This window comes from Rhinatrema bivittatum, chromosome 2, assembly GCF_901001135.1.
Source record: "Rhinatrema bivittatum chromosome 2, aRhiBiv1.1, whole genome shotgun sequence".
NCBI lineage: Eukaryota > Metazoa > Chordata > Amphibia > Gymnophiona > Rhinatrematidae > Rhinatrema > Rhinatrema bivittatum.
This window is the reverse complement of record NC_042616.1, coordinates 100,634,729-100,655,225: the sequence shown is the minus strand read 5'-3', so window position 1 is coordinate 100,655,225 and position 20,497 is coordinate 100,634,729. Positions and strand designations below refer to the sequence as shown.

The 20,497-nt window shown below is 40.3% G+C and overlaps 1 protein-coding gene across 2 annotated transcripts in view; it reads right to left on the bottom strand.

Annotated features, from left to right (window-relative positions):
* The window catches only part of DNAJB6 (DnaJ heat shock protein family (Hsp40) member B6), a 320,695-nt gene that overhangs the window by 12,633 nt on the left and 287,565 nt on the right, over positions 1-20,497 (bottom strand). For both annotated transcript variants that reach the window (XM_029588504.1, XM_029588503.1), the window contains exon 9: positions 15,863-16,036. In XM_029588504.1, the coding sequence (XP_029444364.1) occupies positions 15,863-16,036 (174 nt within the window). The remainder of the gene's footprint in view (positions 1-15,862; positions 16,037-20,497) is intronic.

Below are 20,497 nucleotides of genomic sequence, written 5' to 3'. Positions count from 1 at the left end.
CTCTGCCCATACTCCAGCCTCCTTCATGCAGTCTCCAGTCATAGTCCAGCTGCTGTCTCTTCTCATCATGTTTCATCTCCTGCTCCTGATGCTGATGTCTGTCTCATCTCATCTCAGTTCATCCTGCTGCTGCCTCCATGCTGCTGTGCCTTCTACTGGGGCTCCTGTCTCCATGCTGCAGTGTCTTCTCCTGATCCTTGGCCCCCATGCTGCACTGTCTATTCCTGGTCTTTGGCCTCCATGCTGTGCTGCCTTTTCCTGGTGCTCAGCCTCTATGTTGCACCTTTTTGGTCTTAGTCCTGCTGCCTTCTTGTTGAACTTTACTGCCTAGGCCCTTAGGCTGTCCCCTTGAGTGTACTCTTTCAACATGGAATGTCTACGGTCCTCTTCTTGAACTCTGCTGCCTTGACCCTTAGGCGGTCCCCTTGAGTGCACTCTTTCAACATGGACTGTCTGGGGACTTCTTGTTAACATCACATAGTTGTGCTGTTATCAGCTCTAACATTAGAGCTGTACTGTAGCTCCATTTCCACTATGTTCTTTGCTGTAATTATGATTGTGTAAAAGATAAGATGGTAAGACTGTATATGTAATGTTACCATTTGGAACAATGTATGTACAGATCTACAATCAATGTGCTATTCATTTCAGTTACAATTTCATGTGCAATTTGAGAACTATATAGATCTTCTCTAGAAATCACATGATCTTTGGCAGTCTATTATCTTTGACAGTCTATTATCTTTGGCAGTCTATTATCTTTGGCAGTCTATTATCAAAACCCAACCTCTAGCCTATATTAGGCACCGCTCATGTTAATTATGTTATTACCCCCATATATCTTAATTATGTTATTACCCCCATATATCTTAATCCAAGTTAATTCGACCTGTTCATTGTAAGACATTTACTTGTCATTGTTGTTATTGTTTAAAATGTAAACCGAATTGATCAATAATTTTGTTATTGGAAAGTCGGTATAGAAAAATGCTAAATAAATAAATAAATAAATCTTGTCCTTGCAGAATGTGATTACCACAGATGTTGACTTGGTTTCAATCTGTTTACGACATTTGCTGTGTAATAAAGGTCACAGATTGGAAAAAAACATTTTCTGGTTGTCTGTTTTTATTGTGTGCTTTTTGTCTTAAGGGTTGACTAGGTCAAAGGTTTGGGATCCACATGACCTTTCATGCTATAGTGCCAGTGGCCATTCCAACTAGGTACTTTTCTAGCAGGCAAGACCATATGGTCTAGGACCTACAATCAAAAGCTCACTGTATGCTCCCAAGTAAGACAGCAAGAGCTACACAGGAAGCTCCTTACTGTGGAGCTTCACTATTGGCTCCAGTTGTCTTCTCTACTACAGGTAGATATCCACTCATCCAGAAATTTGGCACACCATATCTGAGGTCTGATGCTGGCAAGTTTTACAACCCCCCCCCCCCCCTCTCTTTTCAACACAAGGAATAAACTGTGTGAGCCCTAGGTGAAAGGTTATTTGACTATGCGTCAGGCCATTTTCTCCCCATCCAAAACAATCATACCTCTAAGACACCCCTTGTAAAGAGTAGAAGCACAGGATCGCTGGTGTCCAAAGGCAGTGTGTGCAAAATGCACATACACACTACATGCTCTGGGGTATGCATAGGTGTGGTAATGAAGGGAACATGAGGCCAACATCGCCCCAGACACAAATCTAGACAGAGGCTAACAGAACACATCACTCATCCAGACACACACAATGACATATATCTGTTGGCCCATAGATGGGTACAGACTACCTTCTGCACTTTGTGCACCTACATATGACCAATGTGTAGGTTCCTGCCCTGTTTCTAATCAACCATCATTGATGTCTGTGGCAGCCTGGTCCATATCTGCTAATGAGGAAGTCAGAGTCCTAAGTACACACAGAAGATTATCTACAACTGCCAGCATGTCACACATCTGTGAGAAGCATATATGATAAGCACTTTGTCAGAGGTACTGACATGAGCCCCCCCAAGCCCTTTCGGAATGAGGCAGGATGTAAGCTTCTGAAGTCATCAGCTGACAAAACCTTCTGTTGCCTTTATGCTGTACACAGAGCTCATGGCCGAGTCTCTCAGCACACCTGCCTTGCTCACCACAAACTGTAAAACTGAAACACTGCATGCGACACAGCCTATAGGACAGCAACTCTTCCATCCTGGCCATGAGTCACAGCAGTCATGTGGACCAGCAAGGGCTTCCAATCATAACACCAGAAAGTTAGTTACTCACCTTGGAAACTGACCATTCCACAAGCTATTCACCCCATGAGTCCTCAGCCTATGTGCTTTAAGGGAGTGTAACTGATACTAGCTATTGCAACAACTACTCTGTATATTTTCTAGGCACATACATACAGCAACACCACATAACTAGCCCTGAGCTGCACTGGCCAAGGGCCTTGCAGCACGACATCTCCATATTTGACAAAGGCTACCTGTGACGTGTCAGGCAAGGCAAATAGCTACTAACACACTTTTGTGTTAGGTTCAATGACATGAACCTTTTCTTAGGAGACATTTGGGTTCTATTAGAAAGTAGACTGTGCCCTTGATATTTCAGAGGTGACTTTCAAATACAAATGAAGGCATGATTCCCAATCCTGCCTTCACAATATTCTGACCAGCATCCTTGTCTAGCCTCCCCAAGAAGCTAACAATCAACATGACATCCCAACGGCAAAGGCTCTCACCATCTGTACATGACAGTTCACATTTTGCATAGGGTGCATCTATGTATGGTTATATGCAACCCCAAAGATGTATGCTAGCTTGCAATGACCTGTGAGCATTGTGGGAATGCCACAATCTTTGACAGGTGCTTTATTAAAGCTTGCTAGATGAGCACTCTGAAGTCAGCACTAACTCTGAAACAGCTGAGGCAGTGCTGTCAGCAGTATCTTTGCAAGCCCAAGTGACACAAAGTATTCCAAGTACAGGTGCATAACTTCACATGTACATGGTTGTCAGCTATGGGATGAGGCTGTAAAATGACAACCTAGACTGATACTTTAAACTGTCAACCTGTAGCTTTAGGCTGTGTCTTTAAGCTTCAGAGCTACTTGTGATTTATAGGGTTTCTAGAGCAGTTGCTCTCCATTTTCAAGGCCCCACTGGAGTTCCATCAGACCTTGGGCACTTATCTCACCCACATGTGACAGCTAGGACAGGGTCCTAGAGGTAGGCCCACCAAGCAAAATGCTGCAAGTTGGGCCAAGCTATGTACGCTGTGTTGGCAGTCCTACACGAACACTATTGCGATACATGCCTCTTTTAGACTCACTATCAGTCAGAAAACATTGGGCCAGCCACATATAATTGGTCTTATCTTTATTTTGACTACAACTTTTCCATTGTCAAGATGAAGCCTAAGTAGGCATACGTGGGTTCTGTTACACACTGACTCAAACAGAGGAGCAGTGAATCAAAGAAAGATGATAGAGAGGAGAGCAGCTGCAAACACTCTACTGGCCTCCCTTCCATGGAAAGGGAAGGGGCAGTTGAGGCTTAACAGGCAAAGTAGAGTTCTATGAGGCTTTACTGAAGCTGGCTGCTACTTAGTGTGCTGTCCTCGGCTTCTGCGGGTGCACATGGGGATTCCTGGGATAGATCAGGAAGTATCTCCATTGGAATCTCATGGCATAGAGTGAGATTCTGGAATATATAGCAGAGCAGCACTATATCTGTTACTCTGGCTGGGGAATACATTAAAAGCTTCCCCCATTTTGTCCAAACAGCAAAATCTATTTTTGAGAACTCGAAGGTATGTTCTATGACACAGCGGGTAGACCATAAGGCCTCATTGTACCTCATCTTCATCAGCGTATTGGGAATAGCAACAGGGTGAGAAGGCAGGTCTTGCAACCATATCCCGAATCTCCTGTGGCAAAGACAGAATGAGTGCTTCATTCACGCCACTGTTACTGAGATATGGCTGGCATGCTAGAAGACAGTAGAAGCTAACCTCTAGCTTAGCATGAGCCATAAAAGCCAATTTTCCTACTCAAAGTCCATGCCACCTTTTTCTGGCACACTATATAAATATAGCACTAGCTTAATCTGTGTCAGATCTTCCAGATTAGGAATTACATCTGGGGATTTCACCAAATATATGGCTGCCCCTCACAACCAAGCTAAGGCTACTTATTCATAGCAGTCAGCAAACCCTGAAGCAGTACTTCAGAGCTGCCACACTTGTCCTAGCAGAAAAACCTCTACCTTGTGGTCTGAATGTGCAAGTCCCTGGCTGCTCTGCGGTATGTCCTCCAAAGATACAAATTTGTCTGCCATGACACAGGAAGTATGCTAGGCCCAAAAAAAACACACAGGCCGCTGCTTCTGGTTTATCTGTGCGATGGGCAAGACAAACTGTGTATTACATCCTGACTGACCCATCACTAACAGGGCACATCGGATTTGCCAGTACCAGCAGTGTAGACACTTAAAGGTTGTGATGAACCAGTGAGGTTTCAACTGCTCCAAATGGGAGGATTGGAAAAGGCCAATGTTTAAAGTGAATCCGTAGAAAGTATGTAGTGGCTGCTCATACACAAACCTTTATGGCAAGTGCATTGTTTGGCCTCACAAATTAGCAGGAATCTCGAGCATGGACAGAGAAAGCCAGGCCCTGGCTCAATGGCATGCAGACCTAACCATACAAGCTGCTTGTCATGTCAGTGATGCTGTTACATCCCCCACAGCAACCCCATGTCTGTGCCATTTGCCTCTAACACATAGCCAGAGAGGGAATAAAGAAAGAAGCATCTCTCTTACCTATGAATCAACCGTCACCATAGAGGCCATTCTCAAAATTTTCAAAGAGGCTCGATTGCCTAAGTATAAAGGAATTGTGCACGGCTTCCGGGTACCTGGCCACCACGTTGAGGATGTGCAGTTGAGCATCACAGACCACTTGAGTGGAGTGGAAGAGCTTTCAGTTGTGAAGATCTCCTTGTCATGGGATGATGGCTACGTGAATGCAGTCGATAGCTCCCAGAACATTGGAAAAATTAGCTATGGCATAAAAGCCTCTCTTCAATTCCATCAAGTCCTGCCTGTCCTGAGGAAAAGCTATGTAGCGATTAATGCGATCAGATACAGCTGTTATGATCTGGCCCAGACAGTGGGAAAAAGAGGTCTAGAACAGGTAGATGTGAATTGGTTATTTACTCTTTCACATAATAGAAAGACTAGGGGGCACTCCTTGAAGTTAGCATGTGGCACATTTAAAACTAATCGGAGAAAGTTCTTTTTCACTCAACGCACAATTAAACTCTGGAATTTGTTGCCAGAGGATGTGGTTAGTGCAGTTAGTATAGCTGGGTTAAAAAAAAAGGATTGGATAAGTTCTTGAAGGAGAAGTCCATTACCTGCTATTAATTAAGTTGACTTAGAAAATAGCCACTGCTATTACTAGCAACAGTAACATGGAATAGACTTGGTTTTTGGGTACTTGCCAGGTTCTTATGGCCTGGATTGGCCACTGTTGGAAACAGGATGCTGGGCTTGATGGACCCTTGATCTGACCCAGTATGGCATGTTCTTATGTTCTTATTCCTCTGTTGACCCCTACTGTCATCTGGAAGGAGCTGGATCCCTAGAAATGAAGGGTGGCCAATAGTTTGCTGAGCCCCAGTATAGCATGGGAACTTTCCGTAACCGGATCCAGATTCTCTTGGATTTCGTGATATAATTCCAGGATAGCCTGAGAACTAAAGAGATACCTGCTAACCACATAATCTTCTGGCATGTCCAGCAATGAAACTCGTGGAGGAAAGATGCTCTCCTTGTATCTCATCTGCCGTGGCCGCCTGCATACCAAGCACTGCCATGGGCCAGGACTCTCTCCCTGTGGGGCCAGTGGCTTGGACTCTGGTGCAGGGTCTTACCTAGGAGGGGCTGGAACTTTCCTTGCCTGTTCCTATGGTTGTTGCTGTTACTCTTGTTGTCTGCAATGAGCATCTCAGATCAGCAAGTAAACCTGCCACAAACATAATAGGTTTAGGAAGACAGGCCAGGTAAGAAAAGGTGTTTTAATTGGCCAGGAAGGTGTAGTCTGATAGAAGGCTCCATTTTATCACACACGATAATAGCCATGATCCGCGATAATGGCTGCGTTCACACAATAAAAACTTTTTTTCTCTTCTACCGCAAAAAATAGTGTCGTTATTTCTGATGTTAATCTATCACGGAATGTGGTAGGACACCTTAATTTGCATTAACTCCTCCCGCTTGCATACTACAATTAAAATTTGCATTCTAGCTTGCATTGCAATATTTATCACATGCACAATATGTGTTAGACCCCATATAACGCACGTTAGGGTCCTAATGCATTTTGATAAATAGCTCAGTAACTTTGCCTGATGAACATTGATTTTCAGTGTTATCCAGCTAACATAGCGGATAACTTTAGGCCTGCCAAAAAGCAGTCCTAAAGTTAGCTGGATAAACTTATCAAGCTAACTAACATAGTCAGGTATATACAGCTAACTTTGCCAGCCAGCCAGAGACTGAATATAGTCCTCTGAGAGCTCAGATACTGGTGGTCTGCCATATGCAAATCTAAATCTTTAAACAGCCTCTAGACTGCCATAGAAACAACTTCTTTTGGTACTTCAACGTACCATAGATATCTGCTTGAGGTGCTACTTCTTTTTGAAGAATGAATGGTACCACATTTATCATCTTTTAGACAAAACCCAGGTGAAGCCATGTCTTCAGATGAAGATGAGCTACTGGCCAAAGTGGGAGACAATCAGATGGGAGTCCTGATCTAGATGTCTCTCTGCTACATATATATGGCCTGATTGAGCAGACTTATCAGACCCTACCAAGTCATGTGCTATTTTTATGCAGACAATATCCAACTACTGATCCCACTCAACACAAACCCAAGACTCTACCATAACTAACCTAAACAATTGCTCGGACAAGGTAGCTTGCTGGCTATGACAAAACAAGCTAAGGCTAAACCCTAACAAGATTGAAATGCTGTGGAAAGGAAAGGACAAACTCAGTCAGCCTCACCCAAAAGTGACCCTGGATGAAACAACATTTACCCTCAGCTCTCAAGCCTGGAGCCTCGACTTCAGCTTGGACTCCCAACTAACTATCAAGACCCAGATCTAAGCGGTGACTCAAACAGCCTTCCTTCCATCTCTGCCAGCTCTGCACCCTCCTGGATGACACTGCCTTCATAACTGCTGTCTGAGCCACTGTATTCTCTTGCTTGGACTATTACAACTCACTCTATGCTGGTGTCCCTATTACTCTGAATTGCCATCTACACCTCATACAAAATGTGGCTGTCCATCTGACAATGAATACAAGAACATTTGACCACATAACACAATTAAAAAAACCCTGCACTGGCACTCTACTCTCTATTGCACCAAATTCAAACTCCTAACTTGCCTACAAGACTCTCAAAGGCCAAGAACCAACCTAAGTGCATGTCTAACTCCTTATATACCAACTTGCTTCTTGTGCCCTTCAACACATACTTTCCTAGCCCCAGAGAAATATCTAATCAGCAGAAGGAAGAGAACCTTTGCTGGCTTGGTTCCAATGCTATGGAACTCTTTACCTCCACAAATCAGATTTCCGCCAGATCTTTTGTCTTTCAGAAGACTGGTGAAAATTGGCTTTTTAGACTGCATTTGGGATGAACCAGTGACTTGAGCCTTGCCGATCTATACAATCCCCTTGCACTTACTAACTCACATTATTTATCTACCCCTAGCAATAAGGATCCTTAACTTATTGCAACATCTCTTATACCTATGTCTAAAGCACTGCATTGAACAAAATATTTAGTAACTAAAAGCTACATATCTACACTGTCCTCAGCTCTGATCAGTATTCTGCACGTCTTCCTGTGAGAGGCAGATACAAGCTATCTGAAATTATTTGTTTATTTATATCTGGGCTAAGTATATTCCTTGTCTGATTTTTGTAATATTTTGTGCCTTTGAGGGGGGAGGGGGTTATTTTACTTGTAAACAAAAGTCCAAAATTGTGTATTGGGACAAAGTTCCATACATCTTTACGTGTGTCTATCGGAAGGGGCTCTTTGTAGATTTCATTTGCCTAGAGACCAGCATTTGGTAGCAGAAATTACCAATTGTCTAAATGTCTTCCTGTGAGAGGCAGCTAAAAGCTATTTGAAAATTTTTTTCCTGCAAGTAATCTCAACTGTTTAGTTCCCTCCCTCTCTCCCAACCCCTTTACCACCCACCCCTGAATTTACTTTTCTTATATAATCTTCCCTGGACTCATTTAATTATCTTCAATTACTTCATCTCCCATTACATAGTAGTTCCTTACAGCTCGGATAATAGTAACAAACTGTCATATTGCATGTAAAAATTGATTTTCATATTCTATTTATTAGTCTTTACTGGCTAACATTAATACTTTTAGTTTTTATTTCAAATACCTATTAAAAATCTTTGCTAGAGCCTAAATTTTGCCATACCTTATCTATAGGATTTTAAGGAATTAGTGATAATTTAACAAAATGTTTTTCTTTCAATGCAACAAGTGTGGTGCTTATGTCCCAAGGCCTATCATTTGGAGAATCAAAGATGTCCCTATTGTCTTCAGCTGTCTGGAACTAAAATGGAGCTGATTCATCTAAGGGAGGAATTTCCAGGTTTCAATTAACTTCCCCTTCTTTGAACCATCCAGTATCTCTTGCCCATCTCCCACAGAGGTTTTAGAAACCCAGGAAAAAATGGATTACAGGAGGCTCTGATAGAACAACCCACCTTTCCCAACTTTGCAGCATCCTGTGCGCATCAACCCTCACTCCCACAGGGATGTCAGACATCCAGGATTCAAAAACCCAGGAACAATTGGGTAACAGTGGGCTCTGGCAGAATAAGGCCTGTGATGAAGAGACACCCATTCTTCCCACTGTTATCCCTACATAATGCTTTTTCTGCATTGTAGAATGAAGAAACCTCAACAATAGATTTTAAAGTGCTTTCTAAAAGAGAAGTCACCCAACGCACCCAGAAGCCCATCAATAGAATCAAATATCATAAAAGAAAGCTGCTTCTGGTTGGAGAATCAATCATCAGAGGAACCAATTTGGGAGCACAATTTGATGGTGACACAAAAGTTAAATGCCTTCCAGGATCCTCAGCTAGGAGAAATGCAAACCAGATAGACCAAGTCATTGAAGAGAAAGTAGGAACTTTGATATCAATGTTATCATCCATCTGGGGACCAATGACCTCAATAGAAATGGTATCCATGAAGTACAGAAAGATTTCCAAAATCTAGGAAAGATAAGACACACTGCAAAGACTATTGCCTTTTTCAAAGTATTACCTGTTCATGGAAAGAGAAATGAGAAGCTATGCCATATAGATCATTTCAATTACTGGCTCAAAACCTGGTGCAAGAAAGTAGTTTTGGATACATTGGAGGCTGAGGCTATGTATGGAGCAGAAGGCTTTATGGTAAGGATGGCCTACATTTGTCTGTAGCAGGAAGGAGGATGCTAAGTGAGAAATTCAGATCATATATTATCAGGCATTTAAACTAAAAAATGGGAGTGGTAGGAGATGGCCAATGAAATTGACAGGTCACCCCCAAGCAATACAGGAAGTGGAAGGAGAAAATAACAATCAATCAGCTCAAAAAAGCAGAAAAGGTGAGTGCAAAAAATTAAGGGAGAAAATTTGGTAAGCTATGCCCAGAAATGCTTATAGTTTGGGCAATAGAATCCCAGACCTGACTTGGTGGAGGCTAACTTGGACATTGTTGCTGTTACGGAGACATAGGTCATGGATTCTCATGATTGTGATATGACCTTACCAGGCTATAACTTGTTAAGGAAGGACAGAGAGGATAGAAAAGGGGGAGGAGTAGCTCTTTATGTCAAAAACAATATCCAAGCAACTGAACTGCAAGGAATGTGGAGTAGAGAAGAAGCATTATGGCCATCCTAAAAAAAAAAAAAAAAGATGATGGTGCATCCATTTTTACTGGAGTAGTTTACAGGCCTCCGACTCAAAATAGAAGAACTAGAGAGAGATCTGGTTGAAGACATTCAAAGGGTGGGAAAGAAGGGAAAAGTGTTGATCTTTGGAGATTTTAATCTGCTGGACGTAGACTAGAGAATCCCTTCTATGGAATCTACCAGAAGTAGAGGAATAATGGATGCCCTGCAAGGGGCTCTGTTCAAACAAATGGTAATGGAACCCACAAGGGAGGGAGTTATACTCGACCTAGTGCTCACTAACAAGGATAATGTCTCTAATGTCCAGGTGGGTGCCCACCTCAGCACCAGTAATCATCAAAAGGTATGGTTTGATATCGCAAATAGGATACAGAGAGGTCACAGGAAGACCCGCGTTTTGAATTTCAAAAATACGGACTTTGTCAAAAAGGAGGTAGAACTAGAAGACTGGGAGAAAATGAGAAAGGTGGGCCAAACTAAAAGGAGCAATTAAAAAAAGCAACAAATCTATATGTTAGAAAAGTAAACAAAAAAGTAAGAGAAATAAGAAACCAATCTGGTTTTCAAAGGAGGTAGCTGATAAAATAAAATAAAAAAGAACAGCATTCAAGAAAAATAAAAGATCCTAAAAAGAAAAACAAAGGAAGAATATTTGGTGAAACTGAGGGAGACAAAGAAAGAAATCAAGAAAGCAAAAAGTCAGGAAGAAAAAAGGATTGCCAAAGAGGTAAAAGCAAGGTGACAAAACATTTTTCAGATATATCAGAAAAAGGTCCAAAGTGATATAGTGAAATTGAAAGGTGACAAAGATTAATGTGTGTAGAGAGACGAAGAAATGACTGAAATATTAAACAAATAATTCAGTTTGGTGTTCACTAAAAAAGACCCTGGAGAAGGACCATCGCTAGTTGACAAGACTGTGGGGATGGGGGTGGAGTAGACAATACTCCATTTACAGAAGAGAATGTGTGGGAATAGCCAGGAAAACTGAAAGTGGACAAGGCCATGGGCCTGGATGAGGTACATCCCAGGATACTGAGGGAGCTCAGAGATGTGCTGGCAGGTCTACTGAAGGACCTGTTCAATAGATCCCTGGAAACGGGAGTGGTGCTGCAAAATTGGAGAGGAGCAGTGGTGTCCCGCTTTACAAGAGTGGGAGCAGAGAGGAGGCTGGTAACTACAGGCCAGTTAGCCTCACCTCTGTGGTGGGAAAAGTAATGGAGACTCTGCTAAAGGAAAGGACAGTAAACTATCTACAATCCGGTGGGTTGCTGGACCCGAGGCAGCATGGATTCACCAAGGGAAGGTCCTGTCAGACAAATCTGATTGATTTCTTTGATTGGGTGACTAGAGAATTAGATCAGGGAAGAGCACTCAATGTGATTTATTTGGATTTTAGCAAAGCTTTTGATACAGTCCCACATAGGGGACTCGTGAACAAAATAAGAAGCTTGGGAGTGGGTGCCACGGTAGTAGCGTGGATTGCAAACTGGTTGACTGACAGGAAACAGCATATAATGGTAAATGGAACCTACTCTAAAGAAAGAATGGTGTTAAGTGGTGCCACAGGGATCGGTTTTGGGCCCGGTCCTGTTCAATATCTTTGTGAGTGACCTGGTGGAAGGGATGGAAAAATTTGTCTAATTGTGGATGATACTAATATCTGGAACAGAGTGGACACGTCTGAAGGAGTAGACAGAATGAAAACAGATTTAAGAAAACTTGAAAAGTGGTCGAAAATTTGGCAGCTGAAATTCAATGCCAAGAAGTGCAGAGTCATACATCTGAGGTTCGCAAACCCAAAAGAACTTTATTTGATGGGCGATGAAAGACTAATGCACACGGACTGGGAAAGGGACCTTTGAGTGATAGTATCTGATGTAAAGGCAGTGAAGCAATGTGACAAGGCAATAGCTAAAGCCAGAAGAATGCTGGGCTACGTAGATAGAGGAATAACCAGTAAGAAAAAAAGAGGTAATGCCCTTGTACAAGTCCCTTGGTGATGCCTCACCTGGAGTACTATGTTCAGTACTGGTGCTCATATCTCAAAAAGGATAGACAGGATAGAGGCAGTCCAAAGAAGAGTGATTAAAAAGGTGAGGAGTCGGCATTGGAATACTTATGAGGAGAGGCTGAAGGGTCTGAATATGTATACCCTGGAAGAGAGGATGTGTAGGGGAAATATGATACAGACCTTCACATACCTGAAAGATTTTAATGATGCAAAATCATCAAACCTTTAGGTTGGAAAGAAATCAATAGAACTAGAAATGAAACTCCAGGGAGGATGACTCAGAACCAATACCAGGAAATATTTCATCATGGAGAGGGTGGTGAATGCCTGGAATGCCATTCTGAAAGAGATGGTGAAGATGAAAATAGTGAAGGAATTCAAAGGGGCATGGGATAAACCATGTGGATTCCTAAAGGCTAGAGACTGAAAATAAAGAAAAGAGTGCATGGGAGTAACTAGGGGGTAACTTGCTGGTGTGGCAGCTGCTACCCTTAACAAATAAACCTTGATACTGTTAATGCAACGCCATCATTGTTTTCTGCTTCAACAGCAGAGGGAAAAGGGGAATTGAATTCAGACAGCAACCGATGAGGGCCCTGACGTTTACAGTCTGGGGAACAAATAAAATTGGGGGTAACTTGCTGATGCGGTGATTACTACCGTTAATCACTAAGCCTAATACTTTTGATGCAACTCTAACATTGCTCTCTGCTTCCACAGCAACGGTTAAGGGAAATTGGATTCAAACAGCATCCGAGGGCCCTGACTTTTATGGTCTGGGAAACTGATAAGCATGGGGGTAAACCTGCACAGTGTAGCAGATACTGGCATAAGCTTTCTGGGCAGACTGGGTGGATCATTTGGTCCTTTTCTGCCGTTATTTCTATGTTTCTATATAAGCACTACCCACACTGCTACAAATAGCTGGAAGCGTAGCGTATTCTGTAACCCAATTAAAATCTGTAATTATCTAGCTATAGAAGGCAATGTGTCATCTGATGCATCACATCATATAACACAATTGTTAACTGTAACTCACTTTGAAGTCTGTGGCTAGAAAGGTGTTTCATAAATAAACAAAGATGATGATGTTCCTCTTCAGCACTAAGAGGCATTTTCTATTTCTTGGCCTGAATCAGCCACCCTTCTTGGGGAAAAGTAGAATCATGTCTGAGATTCTGTTCCAAGAAAGAGGTGAAAGGACTTCTGAACTAGAAAGAGACTTTCTTACATTACAGGATTACAGTGCCACCATGTGGAGTAGCATTTTGTAAAAGGGATGAAGATGGATATTTCGCTTTGGCATAGATGGGGGTAACATCCAATCTGATGGATGTTACCCCCATCTATGCCAAAGATGGTCCGCATCTATGTTATCTGGATGCGGACCATCCACTACTGGAGGATGGTCCGCATCCAGATATCTTCTTGTGATATCTTATTTTTACAGCCAACATTGGAACTTTCTAGGGTTCAGTAGCAATCTCCAACTTTCTGAATGTTCGGTGTCAATCTGTCCTAAGGGACGTCCGTATAAATGCTGAACAATTGGGAATACCATGTTAGTTCCAATGACAAATACAGACCTTGTAAGAATCTTTTTCTATTACACCTGGGGCATCTCTTCAACCTTCTATTTGAACAACAATGAGGTGATGTCAAAATCAAATCTTGAAAACAAAAAATCCACCTGCCCCCCCACCTCAAAAAAAGGGCCAAAGCTACAGGGCTATGAAGAAGAAAAAAATCATCTTGATGTGAAGTGACAAAAGAAAAAAATACAAGAGGACATTTGCATGTCCAGTTGGCAGAGTGGATGGAAAAACTATTGAGGAGAAGCACACTAGGGTGACTATGCAGGAAATCTTTCTAATCTCAGAATTGTTTCATGTTGGCAGTGCTGTCAGATGATGCCACCATACTTGAGAGCCAATTCAGCCTGCCTATCAACAGAGATATGGTGGAAAATGAGATTAAAGTGAAAGATCAATGTCAAATGCATTTAGGGGAGAAAGTAATGAAGACAGGAGAAATAAGTAAAGCAGACAGGAAAGCTTGTAAAAGGAGTTGGAAGACAGATAAGAGGAAAGCAGAAGCCAGATTGCGACTAAGACAATTGTTCAGGTTTTTTTTCTCCAAAAGAATTTTATTTTCTATTTACTGATCTGGTAGTTGAAAAGATCCTAGAGTAAACTGAATTCTCTGCAGGTTGAGATTTTATTAGATCAATGTAAGAATTATCTAAAAATGTTTTACATGCACTTTCAAAACCACAGAGATCCCCTTCTTCAGATGTTGCATCAAGAATATTTATTCGCATTTCCATAAAAAGACCTGCATTGGTAATTTGCAAAGCCCTATACCCGGGTATATAGTGATCTACATAGATAATATGGCCTATCTAAAAATTGCCATCCTCTTCCCAGCTAAAAGCTATTTCCCTCCCTCCCTACCACCCATTAACACCTATAAACATTTTGGTGAATATTACCTAGCAAATATAGTCAATAATACTGTTATAAGATTTAATTAATTATATTTGAACATTAAAAAAATCCATGTAGCTGTGCTATATATCTCTGGTAAAGAAAAAGATCTTTGAACAAGATCAGCCTAAAATTATAATTTTACATACTAACAACCAAATGCCTTTTAGGTTTGTTATGAGAAAAAAAACTTGTTAATTTTGTTAGTTAAGCATTGGAATACAAAATTAATTGTGTTATTCTACCACATCAAGCAATCTGTTTTTATACTGTCTTTTTAGGTCATGATGTTGTTTTTGTAATGTCAAACCAAGAAGCTGTTTCCATATTCCATCAGGATCACAATTTTGATCAACTTTTATGATACAAATCAAACATAACAAGTAAACGCGATGGGGGTAGCAGTAGGAAGTCACATTAGAGAAGAGATTTTTTAATTCCTCACAAATTCATGTGTTTAGTTACTAACTACCAAGTTCTGCTTTAAAATCCTAATCTGCAACTTACATGTAGGAAAGTCTATCTGTATATACATTTGCAGGTTGCTTCATGGGAAGTTGTTAGCTTAGTATAATTCTAAATCATTTCTTTTTATATTCTAAGTTTAAACTCCTACGTGTATTTTCTGTTTTTCAATTTCCAAGAAATACTGCATATTGAAGTCTTAAACAAAGGAAGCTAAGTTACAATTGTATACAAACAATAGGCCCATTTCAGCCTATTCTGATCTGAGCAAACTTACTCCCTAGAGGGTTATATGTGCAACAAAGGCCAAATCAATCTAACCAATTTGATTTCTCTGGAACGTAAATCTCCTCCATTTGAGTTATATAGCTCAAAGTAGTTTATAATTATCAAATTTAAATTCATGGCTGAAGAGCCTATATGTACACACTTTGGTATCTGTGCATACGTTAGTTCATATTTAACAGTGCATTTTGAGTATCTTGCAGCGCAAGTTTTAGTTTGTGTGAACTGCAGTATTAGTGTTTACAGTCAGAAGTCAGTGTCAATGATGACCATTTCCTGACGTCTTTCCTAATGTTTTCTACCTTAATCTTTGATGATAAAATGACTTTGCTTTATGTTGCTCTATATTTTCTGAGAACACAAGTTATTTAAATATGATACTGCATTTATATCCCTTTGCTGGGTATATTCTGGTCATGCCAGGGTATTCATGGAATTCAACTGTTAGAGTAAGGGGTATAAAATAGAGATAAGACAAAATATATTTGTCTGCACTATGCTAACTAATATTAAGTCAGCTTACAACAATGATTATTCCCTTGAGTTTTCATTTTCTTCAAATGCAAGTCGTCATTTTTATGTTTCTCGGCAATCTCTCTGTGCACACCTGCTGAGTAAGTGGGTGGCTCCCAGCTGCTTGTAACCTGCGATCTCTCTTGCTCTTCCTCCTTGGCACCAAGTCTATGGAACTTAGGTGGTCGATTACTGGAAGCCTGAAAGGGTAAAGCATTCTGTCCTCGCCGTGTGCATTCCTGAAGGAAAGCCTCCTCATCTGTCACACCTAAAGAGAAAAAAAAAAGATTAAGCAAATAAATGAGATAATCATACAATACATTTTGGACCTGATTCATCACAATCTTTTCCCATACACACAGAATGGATGGATGCAGGGGTAGTGAAACTGGTGCCTTAATCTTAAAAGGAGCCATTCTTGCAGAATACTTCTTATTCTTTTGCCAATTTAAGTTCTTACCTGATAGGAAGGGCAATTTTCAAAGCCACTTACCTGAGGAAATAGATATTTACCCAGGTAAAAAGGCCTAACTGTAAACTGCCCTCCTCAAATGAAGCTAAAGTCATATATGGAGTCCATAGCAGGTGCAATTTTAGGAACAAGTGAAAAAGAGTGGTTCTCTTGGGGGTCTAGGTCGTGTAAAGAAAACAGTATGCATACATTTGATTTTCAAAAGCATGCATGCTACTGTGTTCTCCCTCTGCTGCCCGCACACATAGTGGGTGCAAAATACACAGGTGCGTCTAAAACCTATAGTAATTTTTTAAAGATAGACAATGTGGGTTGTTTCTCTGACAATTTATGTAACGTGTGCACCCTAAAACTGTCCACACAGTTTACAATTACACAAACAGTTTCAAAAATTACCCCCTTAATGGGTTTCATTTCATTTATTAAAACATAATATCTCGCTTGATAAAACATGTTACCCAAGTGGCAATACAATACAAAAGACAGACATAATTTCCAGTAAAAATAAATATAACATTAGACACCAAACCAAAGCAATACAAAAATCATCTTAACTTAAAACAAGATAAAACCTAAAATAAAAATAATAAAACACAAACCAAACAGTACAATCAAATAAAAATCATTATTGTCGAAATATCAAAAGTAAAACTGAACAAAATCAGATAAATTAAATATTATCAAATGCCTTATTAAAGAACTAAGATTTCACAGCTTTTCTAAATTTTAAATAATCAGAGACAGATCAAATGTTAAAAGGTAAAATATTCCAAAGAGAAGGTGCTGGAAAACTATATATATTTGGCAGGATTGGGCTCATTTGAAAACTAAGCGGTCCATATTCAGTCATTGTTCTGATAGCAAAGTTAGCCAGATAAACTTATCTGGTTAACTTTGGAAGTATATTCAATAATGCAACCATACTATTGGATACAGCCGGCTAACCTTATCTGGCTAATTTTAGGAGAGCTATTTGGACCGACCAGACTTTACCATGAACCCCCACTAGTTTACTCAGACCTCCCACCCAAGAACTGCAGAAAACAGGCTGGTCTGATTTCACTTGTCCGAGTCAATAAGCAGGAGTAAAAGTGTGCGAATGTTTGATAATGTATATAAATATATTTTGTACAAAATAGCAACTACTGCATGTACTTCTGGAAGGCTCTAGACTGCCCCAGGGGTCTGCCCCAGGGGCCTTAAAATAAAACTTGGATTTTCACAAAAGCCTTCACTTAATGGTCTCTCCCTAAGGGATTCACGCATTTCGTACTCCACGCCAGATATCTAATGCCATAACCATAAATTCTCCTGTTAGTTGTACTTTAATATGCACCCACGCTTTTTTGTATTAATTTTAAGTCGTTCTCAGCTTTATCTATAAGTTCTTACGAAGTTAGCCCTGTTATTTGTAACCTCTTGTTCGATGTAATTTTCCAACTTTGGTTCTATGTAAACCGACGTGATATGTACCAGTACATGAACATCAGTATATAAAAGCCTTAAAATAAATAAATAAATAAATAAATAAATACTCTGAAGATTGGAGTTAGCCGGACAAGTGCCCAAATTTTCATTTAGCTGAAAAATTTCTGAGTTATCTGGATACATGCTTTTGAATATGGACCTTTCCATGGTTATAAAATGGAAGCCTGCTATTTTTTAAGTTTAGATATGTTAGGAAGGCATTTTTGTTTTGTTTCACGTGAAACAAGTGAGCAACCTTTCCTATTAAATGGACAGCATGCCTCTGGTTAAGGCCAATACATTTTAAAGAAAATATTGTGGCTATGTACAGGGAGTTACATTGTGGAGTGAATTTTCAAAAGGGATCTGCATGCATATTCTATTTTATAAACACTGAGATTACATGCACATTTTTTGTTTCGTATGCACATTTTACCAGGGGGGGGGGGGGGGTATATGCGCATATGCTGGTTTGTGTTGGTTGATAGTTGATCCAATGTGATAGCATGGAATGTAGTTAGCATAATCTATGCTCTTGGTTTTTCCATTTCCTTAATCTGGCAGTGAACCATTTTTTCCCATAATCAAATACATTTTAAATTCAGTTATACTAATAAAAACTCCACAACTCAATTGTGTGCTGGTTAAAAAAAAGTACTCTCTTAAGAAACAACCTTGGTAGCCAGAATCTGCAGTTGATTTGTTCACCAGAGAAAAGCCTGAACAGAATGCAAACTAAGGCCTAGATTTATCAAAATATCGTATGTGATAGAAAGAGGGGCGTGTTTTATGGTAATAGCCTATTTATCGCAATGTGCGATATCTTAGCACTTCACAAAGGTATTATCGCAATGTGCGTTAACTTTTCTCACTTTGCGGTAATACCTACATAATTGCATTTTCCTACCTGCAAAGTGCTCATTTCATCACTGGGGGGGGGGGGGAGAGATAAGGTGAAAACGCCATAACGCGAGTTGGAAAATGACCCTATAAATGTGAAACGTGGATAATACAGACTTTCTAGACCAGTAACACTTGTATGGAAACTTTAGAATCTACAAATAAGGTCACTTTCCTAGACCTTCTTGGTAGAATTGGTGGTAGGGGTGAGGAGAAGATGGAAAAATGCAGGGTATTCCTTGAAGCCACAGAGAATGAGTACACTGCATATGTAACAGACAGCCAGTCTGTTACCATTAAGGCCTGGGTAAATTCTTAGTAAGTCGAGTATTTTTTTGATGTGAGGTTTGGCACAGATTTGAGCTGAACACAGACATGGATTATAAATAATCGCCAGCAGTCACATCAAAAAACTACCCCCTGATGCAGAAAATTCGTTTTTGAAATGCGGACCGTGATGGGATGTGGACTAGAATGTGGACCTTATAAAAAGATAAGTTTTTACATGCAAAAAAAAAACTTTAAAAAAATTTTTGTTTCGATCATGCCAGACGATTAGTAATAAGGCAATAAAGGTCGACGTACCGGTAGTGCCTATTATGATGCCAATATATAGCTAAATAACATTGGTATGAGGGATAATGTTTCTTCAATATGGTTTTGCAATTTCCTCTAATATTCTTCACGTTATAATCCAGTGAGCATGTTTATTGTGCTATTAATCTTATTGTGTTTTTATACAGTTTATGTCAAATCTAAACGGTTTACATCGTTAACACATATAAAACATTTTTTTTAAAATCTATACAACACCACAATTTGATATTAAAAACACACTAATACACACACAAATTCTAAAGTATCTTATTACTCCCTTTTCTTTTTTTTCCTCCACCCAACCTGTACCATACAGAATGATCCCCTCCCACTGCTCTAATCAAGCTTTACTTTCCAAACACCTCCCTGAGGAGCCAAGCCTGTAATGCTTTTTTGAACAATTTCTGATCTGGACAATGTGGGCACTAACCCAGTGACTCCAGAGTGATAATTTTGGCACATAGCACACACACACACAGTAAAGAATGTTACTCCTCTCCCAGGGGTAACATTAAGGAGTCAGTCACCTCCAGCACTTGTGCCCTGAAAGTTAACTTCTCCCCTCAAAAAGAATCCACACCCTAGGGAAAGAGCCAAAAGGAAGAGCTAGTCAGGTGTCCCTGCCCCAAAGAACCATAAATACATTTATGGCCCCACCAGAGTGAGACATACCTTCTGAGGTAGGGTTACACATAAATTTGATCTCAGGGCCAGGAAGGTGAAAATATTTTAAAATGAAAAGCATGGTTCAAGTGGCAACTTCATTATTTATTTATTTATTTATTTATTGGTTTTTATATACCGGAAGTTCCTGTATACAATACATATCACTCCGGTTCACATTTAACAGAGATAACTATCGCCGGGGAGGTGGTTTACATGGAACATATCGAATATGGAGTTGTGGTGCCAGAAATAGTACAAAAGGATCAATGTTATGATTCTTTACTATACAGACAGTGGTATTAAACTTGCCATAGTAGACAGCTGCTCAAATCTGTACAGTCCCTTCCGATCACAAATAAATATATATTGGCAAATATAGGAGCAGGTAGACCTTGGCAAGGGTGGAATGCAACACATTTATTCCCTGCCTACTTCTTCAGAAGAATCTGCTGGTAGTTCTGCCTCTAGCTAACACACTCTGCCTACTGGCTATTCTTAACCATTGAACTCGATCTGAACTTCTTATCCCCATATCTACCTAACGCATCTCCACATGCTATCACTTTTGCAAGGTCCACTACCAGTTGTTTTTAATTCCACTTCTATCTCCCCATAAGTCTCTCAGAA